Source organism: Perca flavescens, chromosome 21, assembly GCF_004354835.1.
Source record: "Perca flavescens isolate YP-PL-M2 chromosome 21, PFLA_1.0, whole genome shotgun sequence".
Taxonomy (NCBI): domain Eukaryota; kingdom Metazoa; phylum Chordata; class Actinopteri; order Perciformes; family Percidae; genus Perca; species Perca flavescens.
The window spans coordinates 20,207,695-20,228,237 of NC_041351.1; the positions used below are offsets into that span (position 1 = coordinate 20,207,695).

At 41.6% G+C, this 20,543-nt stretch overlaps 2 protein-coding genes across 2 annotated transcripts; one reads left to right on the forward strand and one right to left on the reverse strand.

Annotated features, from left to right (window-relative positions):
• Positions 1-235: 235 nt before the first annotated feature.
• On the reverse strand, positions 236-11,056 carry aco2 (aconitase 2, mitochondrial). Its single transcript, XM_028568186.1, has 17 exons — positions 10,984-11,056; positions 9,268-9,410; positions 8,371-8,629; positions 8,180-8,272; positions 7,419-7,577; positions 7,097-7,247; positions 6,209-6,313; positions 5,787-5,878; positions 4,640-4,745; positions 4,344-4,501; positions 4,178-4,251; positions 3,969-4,080; positions 3,601-3,879; positions 3,295-3,486; positions 2,589-2,721; positions 2,223-2,344; positions 236-2,103 (listed from the first exon to the last, which is right to left on the reverse strand). The coding sequence occupies exons 1-17, from the start codon at positions 11,017-11,019 to the stop codon at positions 1,972-1,974; spliced, it is 2,346 nt and encodes a 781-aa protein (XP_028423987.1). The 5' UTR covers positions 11,020-11,056; the 3' UTR covers positions 236-1,971.
• A 420-nt stretch (positions 11,057-11,476) lies between these two features.
• Positions 11,477-13,331, forward strand: phf5a (PHD finger protein 5A). The gene is made up of 4 exons (XM_028568173.1): positions 11,477-11,646; positions 11,983-12,006; positions 12,806-12,972; positions 13,134-13,331. Exons 1-4 carry the CDS (start codon positions 11,595-11,597, stop codon positions 13,221-13,223), a joined length of 333 nt encoding a protein of 110 aa, XP_028423974.1. The 5' UTR covers positions 11,477-11,594; the 3' UTR covers positions 13,224-13,331.
• The last annotated feature ends 7,212 nt before the right edge of the window (positions 13,332-20,543 follow it).

A 20,543-nucleotide genomic window follows, 5' to 3' on the forward strand; every position in this document is an offset into this window, starting at 1 on the left:
GTGATCTTTAACCTATTCTTTCAAAAGTTTGCAATAAGCCTGCTTACTGTAATAAGACCGACATGATTTAAGAACAACCATACTCTAGTGCTTGGTTCATTTGCTCAGGTTTATCCTACCAACATTGTACATCATTTAAATTAACTAAGTCAATGGATCAGTTCTCACCATCACCCTCTACAAATAGCACCAACTCAACCGTAGACAGATTGTAGTCAAATCAATGGAGCCAATGTAAATAAATGAGATCTGTTATTTTTATTTTACAACCCATTGGCATTTCTGTAATACAGAAAAGCTAATCTGGGAGAAAAATAACACTTAAAATGTACATGGACCCAGACACTTCACATACAGTCAGTTAGAGTAAGGAAGTGGTTTTGCCTCCATCTGATCATTAACCTCTTAACGCATTTAGTTTGCAGGGACTGGGAAGTAAAAGTAGGCATAAAGACAAAAACGCATCTTGCTTCTGATCCGATGTAATGATCCCTTTTGTTGACGTTACTTAAACCAAGTGGTAATTTACAGTTAGACATCAGTCATTACAAAACTGACTGGGCGGTTACTTTTTCTTAATACACTTTTGTTGAGGTAAAAAAGGACCACAAAAAGTGACTATGCTATCCGACAAAAAAAGGGCACCGAAAACAGAATGAGTCATGTCCATAAAAAGAAGTTTATGAAATAGCCCACAGGATCTGAACATTTAGCAGAAAACAATATATATAAATAAATAAACAAAGGGGGATGAATTTGGCCTTGTAAAGAGGAAAGGTATTAATCAGGAGGGCAGTTTAAAGATGGTGGAAGTAACGGTGTCAGGGAAAGAAGGAGGTTTTCTTCCACCATTCTTAGACCCTATTAAAGCATACAAATCAGGATATTAGGAAATGGAAAGTTAGGAAACATTGACAATATGTTCTATTGTGAATAAAAACATGGATACAAAAACAGACCCCTTAATGTTCTCACTGTAACGATGTACAGTAATCAGTCTGTCAAGTGAGCTTAATTTACCTTTACGTTGAATCCACTTGTTCTCAAACGGCCGCAAGCACTTATGTGATTTCCTGTTTCCCAGAATGCCTTTAAACAATCCCTAGAAAAACAGTTGTGTCAACTAGGTGCTGCTTTAAAAAACTGTCATTTAGCCTCGTCGACACTACAGTATCTCCTCGAGGCCACTAGGAGGCAGACAGGCGGTCCGCAAGTATGTGAGAAAATAAAAGAACGCGTGTGCCACCAAGTTCTTTTTGGATCCACGTGGTCATTGCAGTGACAACTACACTTAACAAACGGACCCAGGGTTGCAGCCAATGGCTGCGTTTACCTCGTCAAAGTGGAGTGTAAATAACACCGGGGCAGGTTGAATGACAATGGTTGACTAAAGCAGATTATTGCCGTGCATGCAGTGTGCAACACAATCCTCAAGTGTGTGAATAGCTGGCTGAGCTCCAGTGTCAAGTGGCTACAGAACTGTTTGAACAGCTGCAAAAACCCAGGCAGCACATCAGCTGGCAGGGCATTATGCCGCGGCTCGGGTCAAAGCTTAGTGTGTTAAAAAGTGTGTGTGTGTTTGTGTGCTCATCAAAGCTTTGATTTTATAACGGACAGATTTCTAACCGGTTATCACTGTTTGACTTTAAAACATAGCAGCTTACAGTACCTTGAAGAACACTATGCCCTGACAAAATGGCGTTTTTTGAAAATATCTAACCGCAGACCAGTTGCTATTGTTCCATCATCAACATTAGCATGGCACTTTGTATGAATTAATCTACGTTTAACTTTTAGGGAGGTATACAGACACGCTTCTTCAGTTCAAACGGTGTGCAAATGCAGATGAAGGAACAATCATTAACAGCACCAATGTTATTCTCCCAACTTCCACACAATCCACACCACCCTGTCCCCTCCAGCCCACCGAAAATCCTCCTCCACATGTTTTGTTCCTCTCACTCCTCTCCATCATTGCAGCTCCTTCATCCTGTTGAGGGCGGAGCCTGCCTGGAACCATTCGATCTGTGTCTCGTTGAAGGTGTGGTTTAGTTCCAGGGCCTCCTCGCTGCCGTCGCTGTGCTTCACGAGCGCGGTGAGAGGCTGTGGAGAACGAGAACAGGTTCTCATTGCAGACGCTTTTCTGTGAAAGCTGCAGGAAGGTTAAGGAGACAACAGCAAGCTGTGAGCGAGCGGCTTTCCGTCCTGTAATGCCCGCTTACCTTTCCTGGAGCGAAGGTTTTGAGCCCCCTGATGGAGATCGTGTCATCAGGGCGAATCTTGTCGTAGTCTGACGGGTTGCTGAAGGTCAGTGGCAGCACACCCTGCTTCTTCAAGTTAGTTTCTGACAGGAGGGAGACATGTTGGTTATTCAGAGAATGAATGGTGAGGTGTTAAGATTTCACACACTCTTCACTTCAAGTAAAAACCACACATTTCTTTACATAAGTTCAGGAAAAACTACTAAAAAAAAAAAAAATAAACAAAAAAATCAATGGACATTGCCCAAAATGGGCCGTAAAAGACTTCTCTTCACGTATTGAATTTTACAACAGTACTGACCATCTTCAGCAGTTATTGTGCAGTACCGTGAATTCTGGCGAAGCTCTTGACAATGATGGCTTTTCCTCCCAGATGTCTGGGCTCCAGCGCAGCGTGCTCTCTGCTGGAGCCCTCACCGTAGTTGTCATCTCCCACCACAACCCAGGACACACTGTTGGCCTACACGCACACACGCACACACGCACGCACGCACGGACACAAGGATGGAAAGAGTGTTAAGCCAGATTTTGTACTTGACGCAAGAAGTTAACGGGAGTCCTGCTGTAGAGCTATATGGTGTAGGTTTTGATGAATAGTGTTTACAGCATTGTTCACCTGCACCACGCAACACAAGACGGATGTATCGAACGTGATCAGGATGTGTCTCGCTTTAATTATATTCCCCACAGCAACTGTGTGGATCTTACGACGAGGATGAGGACGATCAAACAGAGAAAAGCAGCAGATCCGCACATTCCCTCACCAGCGTAAGGAGTTTTTGCTTGAAAATTAGTAATCGAGTTGTCAGATTTGTTGCTAATACATTTTCAAAAAAAAAAAAAAAAAAAAAAAAGTAAAGAGACGGATGCGATTCTTTTTACAGCACAAATACAGTGTAGTAGATGGAGGCCCCACTCCAAGTCTGTGCATGCCAAAATTTAAAAAGCAATACAAAGTAGTGGTGTGCTGCCAAAGAGCAGCGTTGGCCCAAAAATCCAGTACCTGCACCCTTTCCCCTCTTGCAGTCCTCACCTTGTAGTGACGGGCCACATCGGGGACCTGTCCGTACTCCCCGGTCAGGTAGTTCTTAATCTTGTTGATGGCATCGTTCTCGCTGTTGACAGCACCGATCAGCATGTTGTTGGAGATGTTATCCAGGTGGCCGCGGAACTTCAGCCAAGGTCCGGCGGCGCTGATGTGGTCTGTGGTGCATTTGCCCTTCACCTGTGGATATGGGAAACGGCAAAATATTTAAAAAAAGATTTCAACTGTAAATACAGCCGCAGTGAGAACATTTAAAGACGCAACAGAGAAGGGGGTGAGGGGGGGGTGGCGGACCTTGATGAGGACCTTCATGTCCTCGAGATCACCGCCACACCATTTTCCAAAAGGCTCCAGCAGCTGGAGCCGGTTGCTTGTAGGGCTGACGTCCACCTTAACGCTGGAGCCGTCAGGGGGCGGGTGCTGGTAGGTGTCCTGGCCCGGGTCAAAGTCCTTGGCAGGTAGCTCATCTCCGTTGGGGGGGTCCAGCTTGAACTTCTCGCCGTTGGCGGCTGTGAGGTAATCCGTCTCTGGGTTGAAGTTTAACGTGCCGGCGATTGCGAGCGCAGTGACAATCTGAGGAAGAAGAGGAGATGCGGGGCGTTTAGCTTCCAAACTGGAAGCTTGTGCTTCCATTCAGCGGTGTGGATTTGGTGCGCGTTTACCTCAGGGGAGGTAACAAAGGCGTGGGTTGCAGGGTTAGCGTCATTCCTGGCAGTGAAGTTTCTGTTGAAGGAAGTGACGATCGTGTTCTTCTCTCCCTTTTTCACATCCTGCCTGAATGCAAAACACAATATATATTTATTTTAACTTAAAAAGGAAACAAGTTATATTGAACTATTTGGACACTGTAAGTCATGACACAAGACCCTACCTGTCCCACTGTCCAATGCAGGGTCCACATGCGTTGGCCAGGACCACGCCTCCAACATCACCGAGGATCTTTGACTACAGGAGGACACAAACACATTTGAGCTTTGACATCACCCAGAGACACATCAACGGTACAGAGGGAGGTGTGACCACACTGCAACACTCACATATCCATCTCTTTCGATGGTAGCGCGGATCTGCTCCGAGCCGGGGGTGACTGTGAACTGAGCTTTGCACGTCAGGCCTTTATCCAAAGCCTGCTTGGCCACAGAGGCAGCGCGGCCCATGTCCTCGTAGCTGGAGTTGGTACAGCTGCCGATCAGACCTGATGAGAAAAAGGAGCCAGATGGTATCTCAGAGAGCAACTCGCTGCTCATTTTTCATGCACATGAAATGTAGCGAGGTTAATAGCAGGAGTAGGACTAAAGCTGTGCAGCCTTTTCTATCTCGGTTCAGTTCTTACCAACTTTAACCTCCAGCGGCCAGCCGTTCTTCTCAGCAATAGCACCCACTTCAGACACCGGGTGAGCCAGGTCAGGGGTGAAGGGTCCATTAATGTGGGGCTTCAGCTACAGAAACAAGTAACCCAACGTTCAAGGAAATCACTTATTCTCAAATAAACCTAACTCTGTGCCTGGAGCGGTCAAGTAAACTTCTCATGCGTGCATACATTTTGCAGCGTATTCATGTCTAATTATAATGGCGCAATGTGTACAAGAAGTAGAGCAGAATTCTGGCTGGATTTGGAGAGGTTTCCAGTATTGGTAACAGACACTAATCTGTCATATTTGCACTATTCCCATAAAGACCAGGAGCCAACAACCCATAAAATCCCTGATTTCACAGTAGTAAGCAGAAGTACTTAAAAAAAAAGTCTAAAGGCAACGCGTTTGATTATTTTGCTCATCTCGGAATAGATCATTCCGAGAAGTACTAGAGATGCACCGATTACAACTTTCTAGGCCGATTCTGAATTTCCGATTTTCTTTGAGTTAGGCCAGCCGATACCGATTTTAGCCGATTCCAATTTCATTTTTTCTAACTCTAACCACACACAAATATTTATTTTCTATCTTTTCTTTAATAGAACATTTTGCACAATTTTCTTCTTTTCACATCCAATATCCAACTAAAAAAAAATGTGATTTGGGTTTTTGGTGTTGTCCCTCCACGCCCTACTTTTTCCTTGCAGGTTTTGCATATTGCAAACTTGTTATCTTCTGCACACACGCTGAAGAATTTCCAAACAGCTGACATGTGGCAGGTTAATTCACGAGGTTCCCTACATGTGCGAGAATAGCGCGGACACGCTGTCCGTCAGTTAATTGTAGCATTGACCGGCATGAAATCGGCATATGTCAGACTGACCTGCTGGTCATGGCCGAGCACGTGAAAACCGGCCAATTCCGGTCACCGGCCGGTCTATCGGTGCACCTCTATAAAGTACAGTATAAAAAGTGTGGTTTCTAATAACCTGTAAAAAAAAAAAAAAAAAAAAAAAAAAAAAACTATCTAGTGGATGTAAAAACTATTTCATGTTGCTCTACACTTTGAAGTATCCACTGAAGGCAGAAAGATTATTTAAAAATAAAAACAGATAAAGGGCAGACCTGGTCCAGATTGAGCTCGATGAGCTCGTCATACTCGCAGCCTTCATCTGGTACCAACGAGTCAGAGTATTCATCAGCCAGGGCAGCGATCTCTGGGAAGAAACATGAGCGTAAGTGTCAAGACTAACACACAGGGTTTAATATTAGCACCATCCACCAGCCAAATGCTGGTCAAATCTGCAATTGGCTGGTAGATTTGCTTCACTCACCAGGCAAGAAAACAATCAAATAATCTATTGAGTGGCTGGTAACATTTTCAACATTCACTAGCCATTTGCCTGTTGGACGAAAAAGTTCTTTTTGAACCCTGCCAACCAGACACCAAGCTTTCATTTAGAACAGGCCAGTCTTCCCTCGTCTCTGTCAGTATGAAAAAAACATTAGATAAAATGATAATGATATGGCCAAAGCCCTAAACATACCACCACGTCCAGTCTTCTCCAGGTAGGTCCTCATGCGGTGGTTGTAGGGGAACACTGAGGTCGTGGCTCCAATCTCTGCTCCCATGTTGCAGATGGTGGCCATTCCTGGTAGGGGTGCATGATATATCGACTCAATATCGTTATCGCAATATCACGTTGGCTCATATTGCAATATCACGCAATATTATATCAAAAGGGGTTGCAATATTTTGTTTATATTGTGGAGCACTGCGTCCCGTCCGTTGGCTGTGTGGATAAGTTGTGTTTGATTTAGAGCCAGATTGAAACGCTATAATGATCATGTTCCATTGGCCAGTTACCGTGCCACTTGCACACGTTAGTACACGTCAGTGCACGGGTCCACTACGTGACAAACCCTATGGAGCGTAACACGTGTGTGCATATTTCGACAGTGAGAGTGAAGAAATAGACAGAGACAACTAAACAGAATGAATCAGAAAAGCGAAAGAAAAGTTGTGTCCTGTTCTCTTTATTTATTTTATACTGTACTACCAGTAGAACACGTCCTGTTCTGTAGACATGGTCCTTATTTATTTATTTATTTATTTATTTATTTATTTATTTATTTATATATATGTCAGTTGAAATAAACTTTGTGGTGTAAGAAAACTTTTGCATTTTCCCATAACTTTTGTAATTTCACATAGGTTTAAAAATATCTAAATTAATATCTATATCGCAATATTCATAATCGATATCGCAATATCACATTTTGTCTATATCGTGCAACCCTAATTCCTGGGCAGGATGAAACCCACAAATCACACGACTAAAACGATGAATAATTTGTATGTGCAAACAGCTGAGAAGCAAAATTTAAAAAAAAAAAAGGACTTCAAAGTGTAATGAAGTCAAGTTTTAACTCACCAGTGCAGGAAATGGAGTCAACTCCTGGTCCGTGGTACTCTACGATGGCTCCGGTGCCTCCCTTCACTGTCAGGATGCCGGCCACTTTCAAGATGACATCCTTAGGAGACGTCCAGCCTGAGAGGGTACCGGTCAACTTCACGCCAATCACCTTTCGACAAAGAGATCAGGGAGTTAATTGCGGTGAGGAAGTTCAGAGGTGGCTAGAAGAACAACTACGGTTACCAAAGAAGGAAAACACGGAACATTTCGGATAAGGGCGACGGGGAAACAAGACGGTCCGAGAAGACACGGACAGGAGGACGTATTGGATCCTGCTAACCTTGGGGCACTTGAGCTCCCAGGCGATTCCTGCCATGACATCTACAGCGTCTGCTCCTCCAACGCCGATGCAGATGGAACCAAGCCCTCCGCCGTTTGGTGTGTGGGAATCTGTGCCGATTAGCATCACTCCTGGGTAGGCGTAATTCTCTAGGATGATCTGTTTGGAAAGGAAATCTGAACGTTAGGGTTGGGTACCGGTCACATTTTTATTGGTGCCTGAAATATGGTTCCGGTACCCAATGGTACTTTCCTTCTGTAATAACAAAAAATGTATTTCAAATTGTAGAAATAATTCCAAACCTATTTGTCTATATAAAATAATATACAAATACAATAATAAAAAAAAAATGTATATATATTTTTTTTTTACTGTCATGACAGCGATGGGGCTGTCGGTTTACCTTATATGTTGCATCTTCAAAAGTGACACTGAATTTGAAACCGCACATTGTAATTTCTGCATTTATTAATAAAGTATACATTAGTAATACAGTGGAAATTAGTAGAAATGTGAATATTTGGTTAGCATGTTGATTTACGGTGTGTGCCCCTAAATTTTCTGGTTCTGCCCCTAAAATTTTCAGTTGGGGGCCACTGTGCTCCTAGTGACAAAAGTTAGTCTGGAGCCCTGTTTTAGCCTGTTTTATTTTCATGACCGTTTTTAACTTCTCTTTAATGTTTCATGTAAAGCACTTTGAATTGCCTTGTTGATGGCTTTGTCGTTTCAGGGCACCGCATCCAAACTTTAAGCATTAATACCTGATGGATGATTCCAGAGCCTGGTTTCCAGAAGCCAACTCCATACTTTGCCCCAGCGCTGGACAGGAATTTGTAGACCTCCTGGTTGACTTCCTAGGATGAGAACCATGATGACAATGCGATGCATGTTAACAAAGTCATAACTTTTGAGACATTCGTTTTGATTACTGTAAACAAATAAGAGCCGCCACCTTTGCTCTAGCCAGATCCTGCACTCCTCCGGTCTGGGCCTCGATCAGGTGGTCACAGTGGATGGTGGAGGGCACGGCTACCTTCGGCAGGCCGCTGCTGATGAACTGGAGCATCGCCATCTGGGCCGTGGCGTCCTGCATGGCCACGCGGTCGGGACGCAGCCGCAGGTACGTGCGACCGCGGTCAATCTCCTGGTTGTGGGGGTCGTCGAGGTGGCCGTATACGATCTTCTCTGACAGGGTGAGTGGCCGGTTGAGTCTGGACAGAAAAAAACAAAACAAAAAAAAACAGCATTTTATTAGTAGTAGTAGTACAAAGTTTCAACAGGGAACACGTCAGACATTGAGAATGCAGGTACAATGTAGAAGAAGAAAAAAATTTAGCAAAAGCAAAAAAAAACAAGTGAAAAGATAATGCACTGTGAGTCTAGGGCTGGGAGATATGGAGAAAATCAAATATCACGATATTCTTGACCAAATACCTCAATGTCGATATTGCGACGATATTGTAGCATTGACAATTGGTGCTTTACCAAAATATTATTTACACAATGAGATTTTTGACAAATAATCATCAGAAATGTCGATATAATGGAACAGCTAGAAAAGTCTGTTAAGTTCATAAAATTACATCACTTTACTGTAATGCAGCCTTCAAAACCAGGAAAAGACCACACTTAATATATTACGAATTTACGATATCCAAAATCTAAGACGATATCTAGTCTCATATCACAATACTGATAAAATATTGATATATTGCCCAGCCCTATGTGAGTCACGCTGACTGACGAAAGTTGGTAAAGGCTGCTACAATGATGACAAACTGTGGTAAAGGAAAAACAAACTCTAGACATCAAACACAGCAAATATAGAGTAGATTAGGAGAGGGCTGACCTTTTTCGCACAATGTCAATGTTGGATTGGAGCCTCTCATAATTGACGAAGGAAGTGGGCTCGAAGCGGCTCATAGACACCTTGGCCTTGGCTCTGTAAGCTGCTGATACATGCAGGCGCCTTGCCCCGTGGCCCAGTGCCAGCTGGAGGCAACAACAACAACAAAAAACATACAAGTATGATGAGCATAATCACAGAGCTGTGGACAAAACCAGACACACTGTTGGAAATGACGCACTGCTTTCCCACATACAGAATGTATTTGAAAAATAAGATTAGCCCTCACCACTTTGAAAATGTTTGTATCAATTTTGTATTTTTTTAAAAAAACGTTTTGAAATAAAGCAGAAAGAGCAGAATGAGAAAATGTACCTAACATGTTGATATGTAAACATGACTTCAATTATGTCCCCCCCCCCCTTGAGCTGGGCACTTATTAACCCATAAACTCACTCCAGTTCCCAGTGGGTGATGAGCATGGTATCATCAGAAAAGAGCAAGACAGTTCAGTAGACTAACTTCAGTTATCAAATATGAAACCCGAGAGGACAACAAACTTTCAGACAATTTAAGGTCTTCAATGCCCAATGTGTGTTAAAGATTAGCCATCATTCAGTGAAAGAACTGACAGTGAGAAGCTGAACCTACAGCCATTAACCAGCTGACTTCTGGTGTCAAGCAGCTGGTAGCAAAGAGTTCTCTCATTCATTGGAGTGCTGTCAATCGATTAAGGAGTCAATTCAAGAGTTAATACATATATATCAATTGGAAATCCAAGTATGGTGCAGACATAAATCACAATCAAACTTAGGCTGGGAAGTATATTACTTTCTATTGGTGTAAGCCTTATATGGTATTTTTAGGAGATGGGATGCACAGATTTTTTTTTTTGTACTAAAGTAATAGCCTATTACAGAGCTTTTCCTGGCTCAAGATCCTCCAATGCCAGCTGAAAATGACAATGTGATTTTACAAACATACTTAAATGCATAGTTTATTATATCTACATCAGAAGATGTTCTGATTTTATTTTTTTCCTACAACATGTAGCCATCAAAGCTTGAATAGAGCTCAATTAGAGCTCACCCTGGGTTCAGATATGAGAGTTTAGACACCAGGTGGTCCGTTATTATTAGGTCAGCTCTATCTTAATAGCACACTGCTGTTAAAGGACATATGACATAACGTTACACCCTGTCAACTTTACAACAGACGGAATGGATTACTTTCTCTTGCAGCAATTGCACACAAAAAAAGAGTGTGTTTGCGAGAGAGTGTTTGCTGTATTACTTGCTATAATTTAACACTGTTCTGTGTTTTCCACGCTGGTCACCTCTGTGTCTGCTGGGAGCTCTAACCTTGTGGTTAACCTTGCTTTCAAACACCAAGTTCCATTTCTAAAGCTAACCTAGCTCTGTTCATTTAAGGGATGATGATATAGGTAGGTAATGAGTTCTTATAAACGGAGACATTAGGCATGTTTTATTAAGCCAGTGAGTGCAAAGCTAGTCGGCGCCCACTGGATGCGTTCCGTGCAGTCAGGACACGATGACCTGACCGGTGACCGTTTCACAGCTTATTTATTCACAGCACCCGCCTTAAAGCTTTAATTAGGTCAAGTTAACAATTCAAATGATTTGTTTAATATAAGACAGCAAGATGACATCCTTCACTGATTTATAAACATGGTAGAATTAGCCAATTTCCATCTCTTACCTGAAGCCGGGCGACAGTGAGACAGTAGGTTGCCATTTTGTTCACTGACAAAGATGTGTCGGTCAGTGGTGACGTCACGAGTTTATAAATCGCGGTCTCGCAGGTCCTCGAAGGACAAAATGATGTACAGCAAAAGTTTGACTTTTATTAAGATTGTTAACAAAATGTAATTTAAACTCCTGTTTATCACTCTAGTATAGTTTATGTCGTTTTTACATACATACTGACGTTCCAACCATGCAAGATAGCATTTTAATATATGATTGACTTTTATAAAACTAAAAGGATCTTGAAAAGAAGAGGCGTGGCAGTTTAAAATGTATTTCTACTTTTTATTTATAAAGATATAATTCTTGCACAGCAGCCAGTACTGTATAATGAAAAACAATTAATATATTTTATTTTTTGTTAAAATATAAAAAAAGGAAGTATAACATTAAGTTCTCTTAATACATCCATGAGCAAGACCCAGTCGATAATCGTCTTCTGATTCGTTTATGATAGGAGCCGCTAGGTGGCGGTACTTGGTAATGGGCCTCCTCTTACAAAGTTTACCGGTCAAAGGTGAAAGTTGAACCAAATCAGCAGCGCTCGCCTTACGTTAGCCAACTATGGCTAAACATCATCCAGATTTGATCTTTTGCAGAAAACAAGCCGGTGTTGGTATGTTTAAGCCTATTTTTTTTATTTCACACTTTATTTAGCACTGTTCTTTTTGTTGCTGCTGGGGGTCTTTTATTGTTGTTTTGCTCGAGATAATGCTAGCTGCCATGCTAACGGTAGCAGCATGGATTTCATTGAAAGAATATTAACCATGGTGTTGAGCTTAGAAACGTCTGTCGCTGACTATTGTTACAGTCTGACGGAACATTATTTCACGGTATTTAATAATTGGTTGTACTGTAACATATGAGGAAGTAATGGGCTATTCGCTCTAATGAACTGTTAGCCAGCTTGGCAACACTGACTGACTCTGACTGCTTTGTTTTTATTCCTCAGCTATCGGAAGGCTTTGCGAGAAATGTAAGTGTTTCCTCCTATTATTAATATTACAAAGAACGTGTTTCTCCCTCCAAGCTTAAAGTGATTGTTTTCCTCACCTTTGCATCTGTTTCAGTAACGTTAGGTCTGCATAAGCATTTAGATAAGAGATTTTTATTGATCTCAAAAATGGGAAGTTACAGCAGCAAAACATCAGACATACAGAATATACATGAAATAATAATAGGATAGGGAATAAAAATGTACAATTACTTAACCAGTATTGATAAAGATGTAGATAAACCTATTGTGCAAGTCCAATCATGGTTTCCTAGCTAAAAATAAGTATTGGTTCATGTCATCTATCTATCTATCTATCTATCTATCTATCTATCTAAACTTATGTACTAATATACTTTCTTCCACGTTGTTGATAAACCTTTTGACATTCATACAAGCATGTGATTACTCAGTAAGCACTTGAATCCTGCTGCAGGGATTGATTGATGGACTGAAACTGAATTCTCATTTTTTGCAATCAATGTAGCAATATTTTGAGCAAAGATGTGTTGTAAATTGTCTCATCAAACAGATTTTACATTACAAAGATGTGCAGCTTGCAGCTGGGAAATATTTCAATGATGCATTCTCTCAACTTTAATTTAGTTGCTGTAGTTGTTTGACTATGGTGGAGGCTGTGTTAGTCTGTTACAAATAATAATTATTATTATTATTATTATTATTATTAATAATAATTTATTTGCTCATATTTCCCACATAATTTAATGCCTCCCCTTATTTTCTCAATCAATTCTCTCTCTCTCGTCCCTGTTCCTCTTAGGTGATGGAAAATGTGTCATCTGTGATTCCTATGTGAGGCCGTGCACGCTGGTGCGCATCTGTGATGAGTGTAACTACGGCTCCTATCAGGGACGCTGTGTGATCTGCGGAGGGCCCGGAGTATCTGATGCCTACTACTGTAAAGAGTGCACCATCCAGGAGAAAGATGTGAGTGTCCTTAAGCACACGTCACTTCTTTTTTCTTTTTTTATCCGTCACAGAAAAGAGCCTGTATAAGGATTTAAGCAGGCCATGTTAGAGATTTTTGTTATCTTGCATTGCTTACTATTAATGTTTTTTTAAACAGGCTTTTTCTGTTTCCTTTACAGCGGGATGGCTGTCCTAAGATTGTGAATTTGGGCAGCTCTAAAACGGATCTGTTTTATGAAAGGAAGAAGTATGGCTTCAAGAAGAGGTGAAGACACCACGGCCCAGTTCTTGTTTTAGTTTTTCAGCTTTTGCAGATTGTCTTTCAAACCTCAAGAAACATTTTTTTGACTTGTCAATAAAACTCTGTTTTATATTTCTGTCTTGGTGTCCCTCCTGTTTTAAAAGTTAAAATAGGCAAGAACATTTCTGGGCACGCTGCCTATATGCTCGCACAGTGCTTGATATGATCAGTCACTAATTTGACTAATCAACCAGACTTCTTCCAGTAGGATTTTGTTTAAGGTTGTTTTTTTTATACATTCACAAACGTATAGATTAAATTGCCACAGCTATGGAATAAATATAGGAAACAAAATAGGCTCTCCATTGTGAACAAGAGAGGAGACTTAATGTGTTTTCAGTTGCTTAAACAAATACGAAACTTTAGGGTAACCATTGAGCTGTCCCAACTTTCACTTTTCCTCCAGATAGTTTTCTTAAAGTGCTCATATTATGCTTTTTTTCCTTTTCCTTTATTGTGTTCTATATCTTGTTTGTGTACGTTAAAGGTTTACAAAGTGAAAAAGCCCAAGGTACACCCCAAAGGGACTTACCATCTCCATTAGAAAACACTGTTCACAAACTGATCCAAACAGCTCTATTGTAGTCCAGCCTTTACTTCCGTGACGAACATGCGTCACTTTGTAACACACGTTATAATGCTCTTCTAGCTGCTAGTGTGGCACGACCTCATACTCTGCTTCTGACTGGTTAGTAGAGCTGTAATCGGGCCTTAAAAGTTAGGCCCAACAAGGCCCCAGCCCGACAGAATTCAGCCCGAGCCAGACAAGTACATTTTGGTTGACAGCTTTTTAAAAGCCCGAACCCGTTTACAGCCCGACATTATTCAAATGTGCGCATGCACACAGCTCTTTTGCCTTTTGTCAAGAATGAGTCATTTAAACATTTTTTAACATCATTTATTCATGACTAATGTAGGCTATAGGCCACTTGGAACTTGGAACAAAGAAATAAAATAAGTCCTCTGTAACATCGTAACATCTCAGCACTCTAAATAGGCTTAAAGTTTTCCACACCTCACACTTTGCTTTCTGTGCCAGTGCAACAAAAACGTAATCACCAGAGGCCAGGCTCCGTTTCACCTCCTCAGAATACATTTTCACGCTAATCGAAATGCATCACCTGACCGCTCATTTACCGCGCAAGCAAAGATCTTCAGCTCTATTGGGTAGTAGTCCTTACTGAGGTACTGCGCATCCCAGCAAAGATGGAACAGAAGTGAGATGCCTCACTCTGTAGCTAAAACAGAGAGCTCAACACACAGGGTGAAAAGAGGAGCTGCAGCAATGTGCAGTACAACAAAAATATGGTGTTTGTTTTGAAAATTGAACCATGTAAACCTATTCTGATATAACCTCTGAATACAATTATGAACCTGAAAATGAGCATAACATGAGCACTTTAATATTATAAGTATACTCTCTACAACCTTTACATGTCCTGCCAAAATGAATGAATTGCAGTCCCAAAAACTATGATAATAAGTGGCATTCACAAAATCACATTGTCTCCAGCAAGTTAAGTCCTCTCATAAACGTTTTTTTTTCTTCTGTGGAATACAAAAAGTGTATCACATTCTTCCAGCAATAATCTCTCCACTTCAGAAAGGCCGTTGTTTGCCACTGGATTGTGCATTAAGACTCTCATGCTTTCTCTATCAATGTTAAAATACATAATTGTTCCCATTTCTTCTTTCACATATGCTGTAGAGATTGCTTTCTGGTTCAAAAATCCATTGTAGAAATAAATTCTGTTAAGCTGAGTAAAATGCATTCATTTTGCCCTTCTTTTGTGTTTCTTCTATATCTACCTATGATTACTTGATAAAGAAAAATGTACAAATCCTATTTGTAAAATAAAATCCTTTGCTATCTTCTTATCCAATTATCTTGATTTGAAAATCTTGAAGTTCCCCATTAGTCATACTGGTACTTTACGCACAGAGCGCACTTGTGGCCAGATTTTTATACCAGCTGTCTCGAGTATACAGGGGTAAAATCAGTGTCATATGCACACCATGTCAGAAATCTTTCTACAGTTTTTAGATTTAACCTTTTTATCCCATCATTCCATATTTTCAGAGGTAGACTAGTCCAGTGGGTTGTCCTCAGTCTCATATTTTGAATTGGGGTATTGTCTGTCAGAGAAGTCTCAATATCTTTCAATTGTTAAACTCATACTCTTAATGGGCAGCCCTGTGATAGTCCCTCAGGCATGGCAGCACTAAACCACCCTTTTTTCTTGGCTGTTGGACAGTGTTATAGCTCCTCTTTGTTTTTTGCCCTGCCACAGGTACCTTGATACAAGTCTATCTCACTCCACAAATTGCTTATCTGGAATATCAACAGGCAAGGTTTTAAACAGATACAAAAGTCTTGGCAATAAGTTCAATTTAGAGATTTAGGAGATAGTTGATGGGTCTGTCCAAATCTTTCGGCAGAAACACCCTGAGATATTTCATTGATTCTGCCTGCCATTAAAGCTTATAATCAGACTTTATGTAATCAGGAGGGTCTCATTTATAAACTAGCACCTGGGTCTTCTGTACATTTAATTTATACCTTGACAAAGATCCAAATACTAGAAATGATTTCATTAAATTGGAAGAGAGAAAGAGGGGTCACTCAATTAAATCAGGACATCAGTGGTTCAATGAACAATGCTAAGAGGACTTTAATAGTGAAACTAATTGTTAAATGCCCATTCCTTTTAATTCTAGCAGATGACTTATCATATAAATTCTTGATAATACTTATAGCATCATCACGTAGTATGCACAGTTCACCGAATCATAAGCCTTTTCAGCATCCGGCCCAAAAATAACATTAATTCAACACTGTATTCATTTTGAATCTTAGTAAATTATTTTTATTTAAAAGAAAGAAACAATTTCATTTTATCAATGTAAATAAGTAAAGGGAAAGTCTATATTGGCTTGACAACAAGCTCAGAACCCCCCAGGACAGTGAAAATGAATGAATGATGACATTTAACAAGTATTATTGAAAAAAACACACAGAGCAAAAATAATTACAATTCAATATATTTAGTATTGTAATTATAATTAATTTTATTCCAACTGAATGATCCAATTCAATCCAAACATACACAGTTCACCTGCCTGTGTGGGAAGAAACCGGAGCACCCGGAGTAAACCCGCGCAGACACGGGAGGCTACATTCACACAGCCACCATGCCGCCCTAAGAGTGAAGGTAAATCAACTGCAAAACATCTGGGAACATATCGTATAGATTTGTGTTTATGAATCCTTCCCTCAACTAGTGGAGGCAGATGGCCGCCCACTTAGACTCGTGTTCTGTTCAAGGTTTCGGCCTGTTATGTTGTGTCGGCCGGACTAAGTGCAATGGTTCTTGGGGGAATTGTTGAGTCCCTGTAAATTATAGAGTGTGGTCTAGACCAGTGGTTCCCAAACTTTTTCACGTCAAGGACCCCTTAGTCTGGATCAGCAGAAGTACATCGCCCCTTACCTTCCGCTCTCTGTGTGTTGGCGTTCTTAAAATCCCTTCAATACGGGAAACAACAACAAACTTTGAGCTAACAAGCTACATGCTCAAATGGCTAACTAACAGCTAGTCTATATCCTTGACGTTCCACTTCAGGGATTGCTCCGGTGCCGCCAGGGGCGTAGCACAAAATTCTGGGCCCTGTAGAAAGGGATTTTCTATGGGCCCCTCCCCGCATCCACAGCTATTCATTCTAGCATCTTTTTGGGCCCTCCTCACGAGGGCCCTGTTTACTCAGTCCCCTTTTTTCCCCCTGTCGGACACCCCTGGGTGCAAATTCCGCCGGATGAGTGTATTTTCCATTTCCTTCCGCTTTCTTTGCGTTGGAATTTTAAATTTGGTGGATTTCTGAGTAGGTTAACTGCTCCTCACATCTCTGCAAGGTAAATCCAGACAACTAGCTAGGCTATCTGTCCAATCTGAGTTTTCTCTCGCACGGCTATTTTGCAGCGGCTCTGTGTGGAGTTTAGCACCGCCCATAACGATTCTGATTGGTTTAAAGAAATGCCATTAAACCAGAGCACGTTTTCCTCCCATCCCCAAACCGTGATGTCTGAACCAAGGTATAAACTGGACCGCGACTTCTGTGTACCGTTCCACCCCTACAATCAGGACAGAGGCCTAGCAATGCGTATCCATGGCACTGTGTACATTAAAATATCATTTATATTTAATGTGGCGTTTTTCTTTTGCGGAGTGCAAATGTTCCACCAAAACAAGTTTCTTCACGAGACTTTTTTGCAGAGCCACCGTCACAGCGTCCAGAACTTAGAGGCACCCAAAACGATTGTGATTGGTTTAAAGGAATGCAAACTGCCCAGAGCGTTTTTTTCTCCAATCCTAGAATGTATGTGTGGTGTAGCCAGACCTTACTCCCCAGCGCTGTGGTCTAATGGCAATGTGATAATAAGGACCCCTAAACTGACACAAATTAGACCACAGACCCCATTTAAAGATTTTGTCCCAGAGTCCCCCCATCTGATAGGACTTTTCCTTTTAGATGTTCATAAAGTGTATAAAACCTATGACCAAAATTTTTAACGTTTTATAATCTGATACAGCAAGATATATATATATATATATATATATATATATATATATATATATATATATATATATATATATATATTTTTTTTTTTTGACTTCACTTCTAACAATATTGTTGTAGTCGGTCGTTTGAACCCAACGATGTCTAAGCAACAACAAAAGAAGGCCGATTCGTCTGTGGCCGGCGGCTCGCCTTTGGAAACGGTTGAACCTTCCACCCCTGAGGCCGAGAGTGTTGCGATTATGGGTGCCATTAACAGGCTTGAAAGTGGAATTTATGCCAAATTCGACGCGCACGCCGCTGGAATTCGAGGTGAAATTTCCCTGATACGAGAAGAAATGCATTCATCCTTCAAAGAAGACCTCAAAACCCGCTTAACTAACCTGGAGACAGCTACTTCAGAATGGACAAGTCTTCACTCTCTCAAGCCAACGGTCGTTTCTCTCCAGAAAGAGGTCGCCTCACTGCAAGCTAAGTGCATCGATTTAGAGTGTCGTTCCCGCAGATCCAATCTCCGCTTGGTGGGAATTCCGGAAGGTTTGGGGGGCCCACAACCTACGAAGTTCGTGGCAGATGCTTTGGCGGAGATATTTGATCTTTCTGAACCTCCACTCCTTGCTCGCGCACATCGTACACTTGCACCGAAACCTGCGGAGGGTAGCCGACCGCGAGCCTTCGTAATTTGCTTCCATCGATACAACGTCAAGGAGGATATTTGGCGAAAAGCGAGCCGTGGTGGGCAGCTTAAGTTCAGAGACAAAACTGTGTTCGTCTTCCCGGACTTTCCGCCTGAGATTGCCAAGAAGCGGGCCGCATACTACGAGGTTAAACGTCTACTGAGGTCCATGCCAGATGTTAAGTAGGCTACTAAAGGGTCTTACCGGCTTCAGAATCACAAAGAACGGCGCTGAACATGTGTTCCAGCCGTGGCATTGGCTTTTGTGAAACAACACCTATTACCTGCTTCAACACCTATGACTGTGCCGCAGCTATAGTCTCATTTTCTCTGGGTCGGAGACTAGCCTACTGAAAGCACTTCACTCAGAGCCAGAGGTGTGGTTTAATATGTTAGGTCTTATTCTTTGATTATAGTAATCTTTTATTTAATTATACAGGATTATAATTTTTATTTTATATGTATCAGAATACATTCGCTGTATTTGTTATTTGTTTGCGGAGATGCGTACGAGGTAAGAATCACAATATCTCGCACGCACATTGGGGTTTTTCCTCAGGGTAGCGTACGCTCCAGTTGGGGGAGTGTTAGCTTAGGTCAATGGCGCAGGGTGGGGGGTGGAAGTGAGGGTGGGTGGTGGTTCTTTGCGCTAGGGTTCTTGAAGTGTGTTAATTTGTTCTCGTTTCATTGTTCATCTCATAAGCACAGGACTGGGCCATTGCTCTTTTGTATGGTTTCATACTTTTCTGTACTTGCTGATCCTTGCATAATTATTTGGGTTTTCCAAGTATCTTATTGGTCTCCGCTCTTTGTTTTTTTCCTTTCTCTTTTTTTCTTTATTTTAAATGATGGGTAGTAGAGTTAATGAAGATGATTTGGTGAGATGGGTTAGCTGGAACTGTAAAGATTTGAATAATCCAGTAAAACGTAATAAGGTTCTGACTCATTTTAGGAAACTGAAAGCCAGTTTTGTGTTTCATTCAAGAAACTCACCTCTGTTCCTCTGACCATTTTAGATTGAAAAAGGACTGGGTGGGTCAAGTCTATCATTCACATTTTCAGTTTAAATCCAGGGGCTGTGCCATTCTGGTACATAAATCCACTCCGTTTGACGTATCACAAGTAATTGCAGATCATAAGGGTAGATATGTCGATTTCAACCCGTAGCTCTGTTGTTTGTAAATCAGGATTACTGTAACGAGCATTGATGCAGGAATACTCTCAACTCTGTGACGTCACCTTGAAGATCCTCCTCCCTTTCGCGTCGGCATATTTTTGTGAGGCAGGAATCTCAGAAATGACTGCACTCAAAACGAAATACCGCAATCGTGCACAAATCGAAGATGATTTGAGGCTATGTTTATCAGACATTTCGCCAATAAATTGGAGGGGGTGGGGGGCAACTGCAATGAACCAGCTTTGGGGGGGCCCAGCTTGCAAAAGGTTGAGAACCTACAAATAAAATATCGTAATAATCAAAGAAACCTTTGCACAAATAGGGTCATGGAAATGCTACCAAGTCTAATATTGGCAAGTGTTAATATTTATAAACTATGATATAGCCTACTATATGAGTAGCCTATGGGTGATTTCGGACACAGCCCTTGTTTGCGACCGTTATACCCCATAATTGGTAAAATGTGCCATGGCATCTTACGGTGAAACGGTGGCAACCCACAAAAACAGCGGCAGCTGCCGAGGCATCCTAGCCTGGATGCCAGCCGAACTTAGCCCGACCACAACATTCGAGAAATAACTCACAAACATCGGCAGATGCCGTGGCATCTTACAATGCCACGAGAAATAACACACAAACATCGGCAGATGCCGTGGCATCTTACAATGAGGAATCAGGTTGCCACCGGAAATACCATATAAACGGCGAAAGATGCCGTGGCATTTCAGGAAAAATCGTTGGCATCTCAACCTACCACCTTAAATGCCACTGCTAACCGAGGCAGATGCCGTGGCATCTCAACCTGCCACCTTAAATGCCACTGCTAACAGAGGCAGATGCCGTGGCATCTTAACCTGCCACCG

Bases quoted from the DNA above. Each gene is read 5' to 3' on its own strand.
- aco2 (XM_028568186.1), bottom strand. From the start codon at position 11,019: ATGGCAACCTACTGTCTCACTGTCGCCCGGCTTCAG. The intron at 2,345-2,588 runs GTACTGCACAAT...CCCTCCTGTCAG, and splicing joins GAGCTTCGCCAGAATTCACG to AAACTAACTTGAAGAAGCAG. The intron at 2,104-2,222 runs GTAAGCGGGCAT...CGTTCTCCACAG, and splicing joins AAACCTTCGCTCCAGGAAAG to CCTCTCACCGCGCTCGTGAA.
- phf5a (XM_028568173.1), top strand. From the start codon at position 11,595: ATGGCTAAACATCATCCAGATTTGATCTTTTGCAGAAAACAAGCCGGT. The intron at 11,647-11,982 runs GTATGTTTAAGC...TTTATTCCTCAG, and splicing joins CAGAAAACAAGCCGGTGTTG to CTATCGGAAGGCTTTGCGAG. The intron at 12,973-13,133 runs GTGAGTGTCCTT...TTTCCTTTACAG, and splicing joins GCACCATCCAGGAGAAAGAT to CGGGATGGCTGTCCTAAGAT.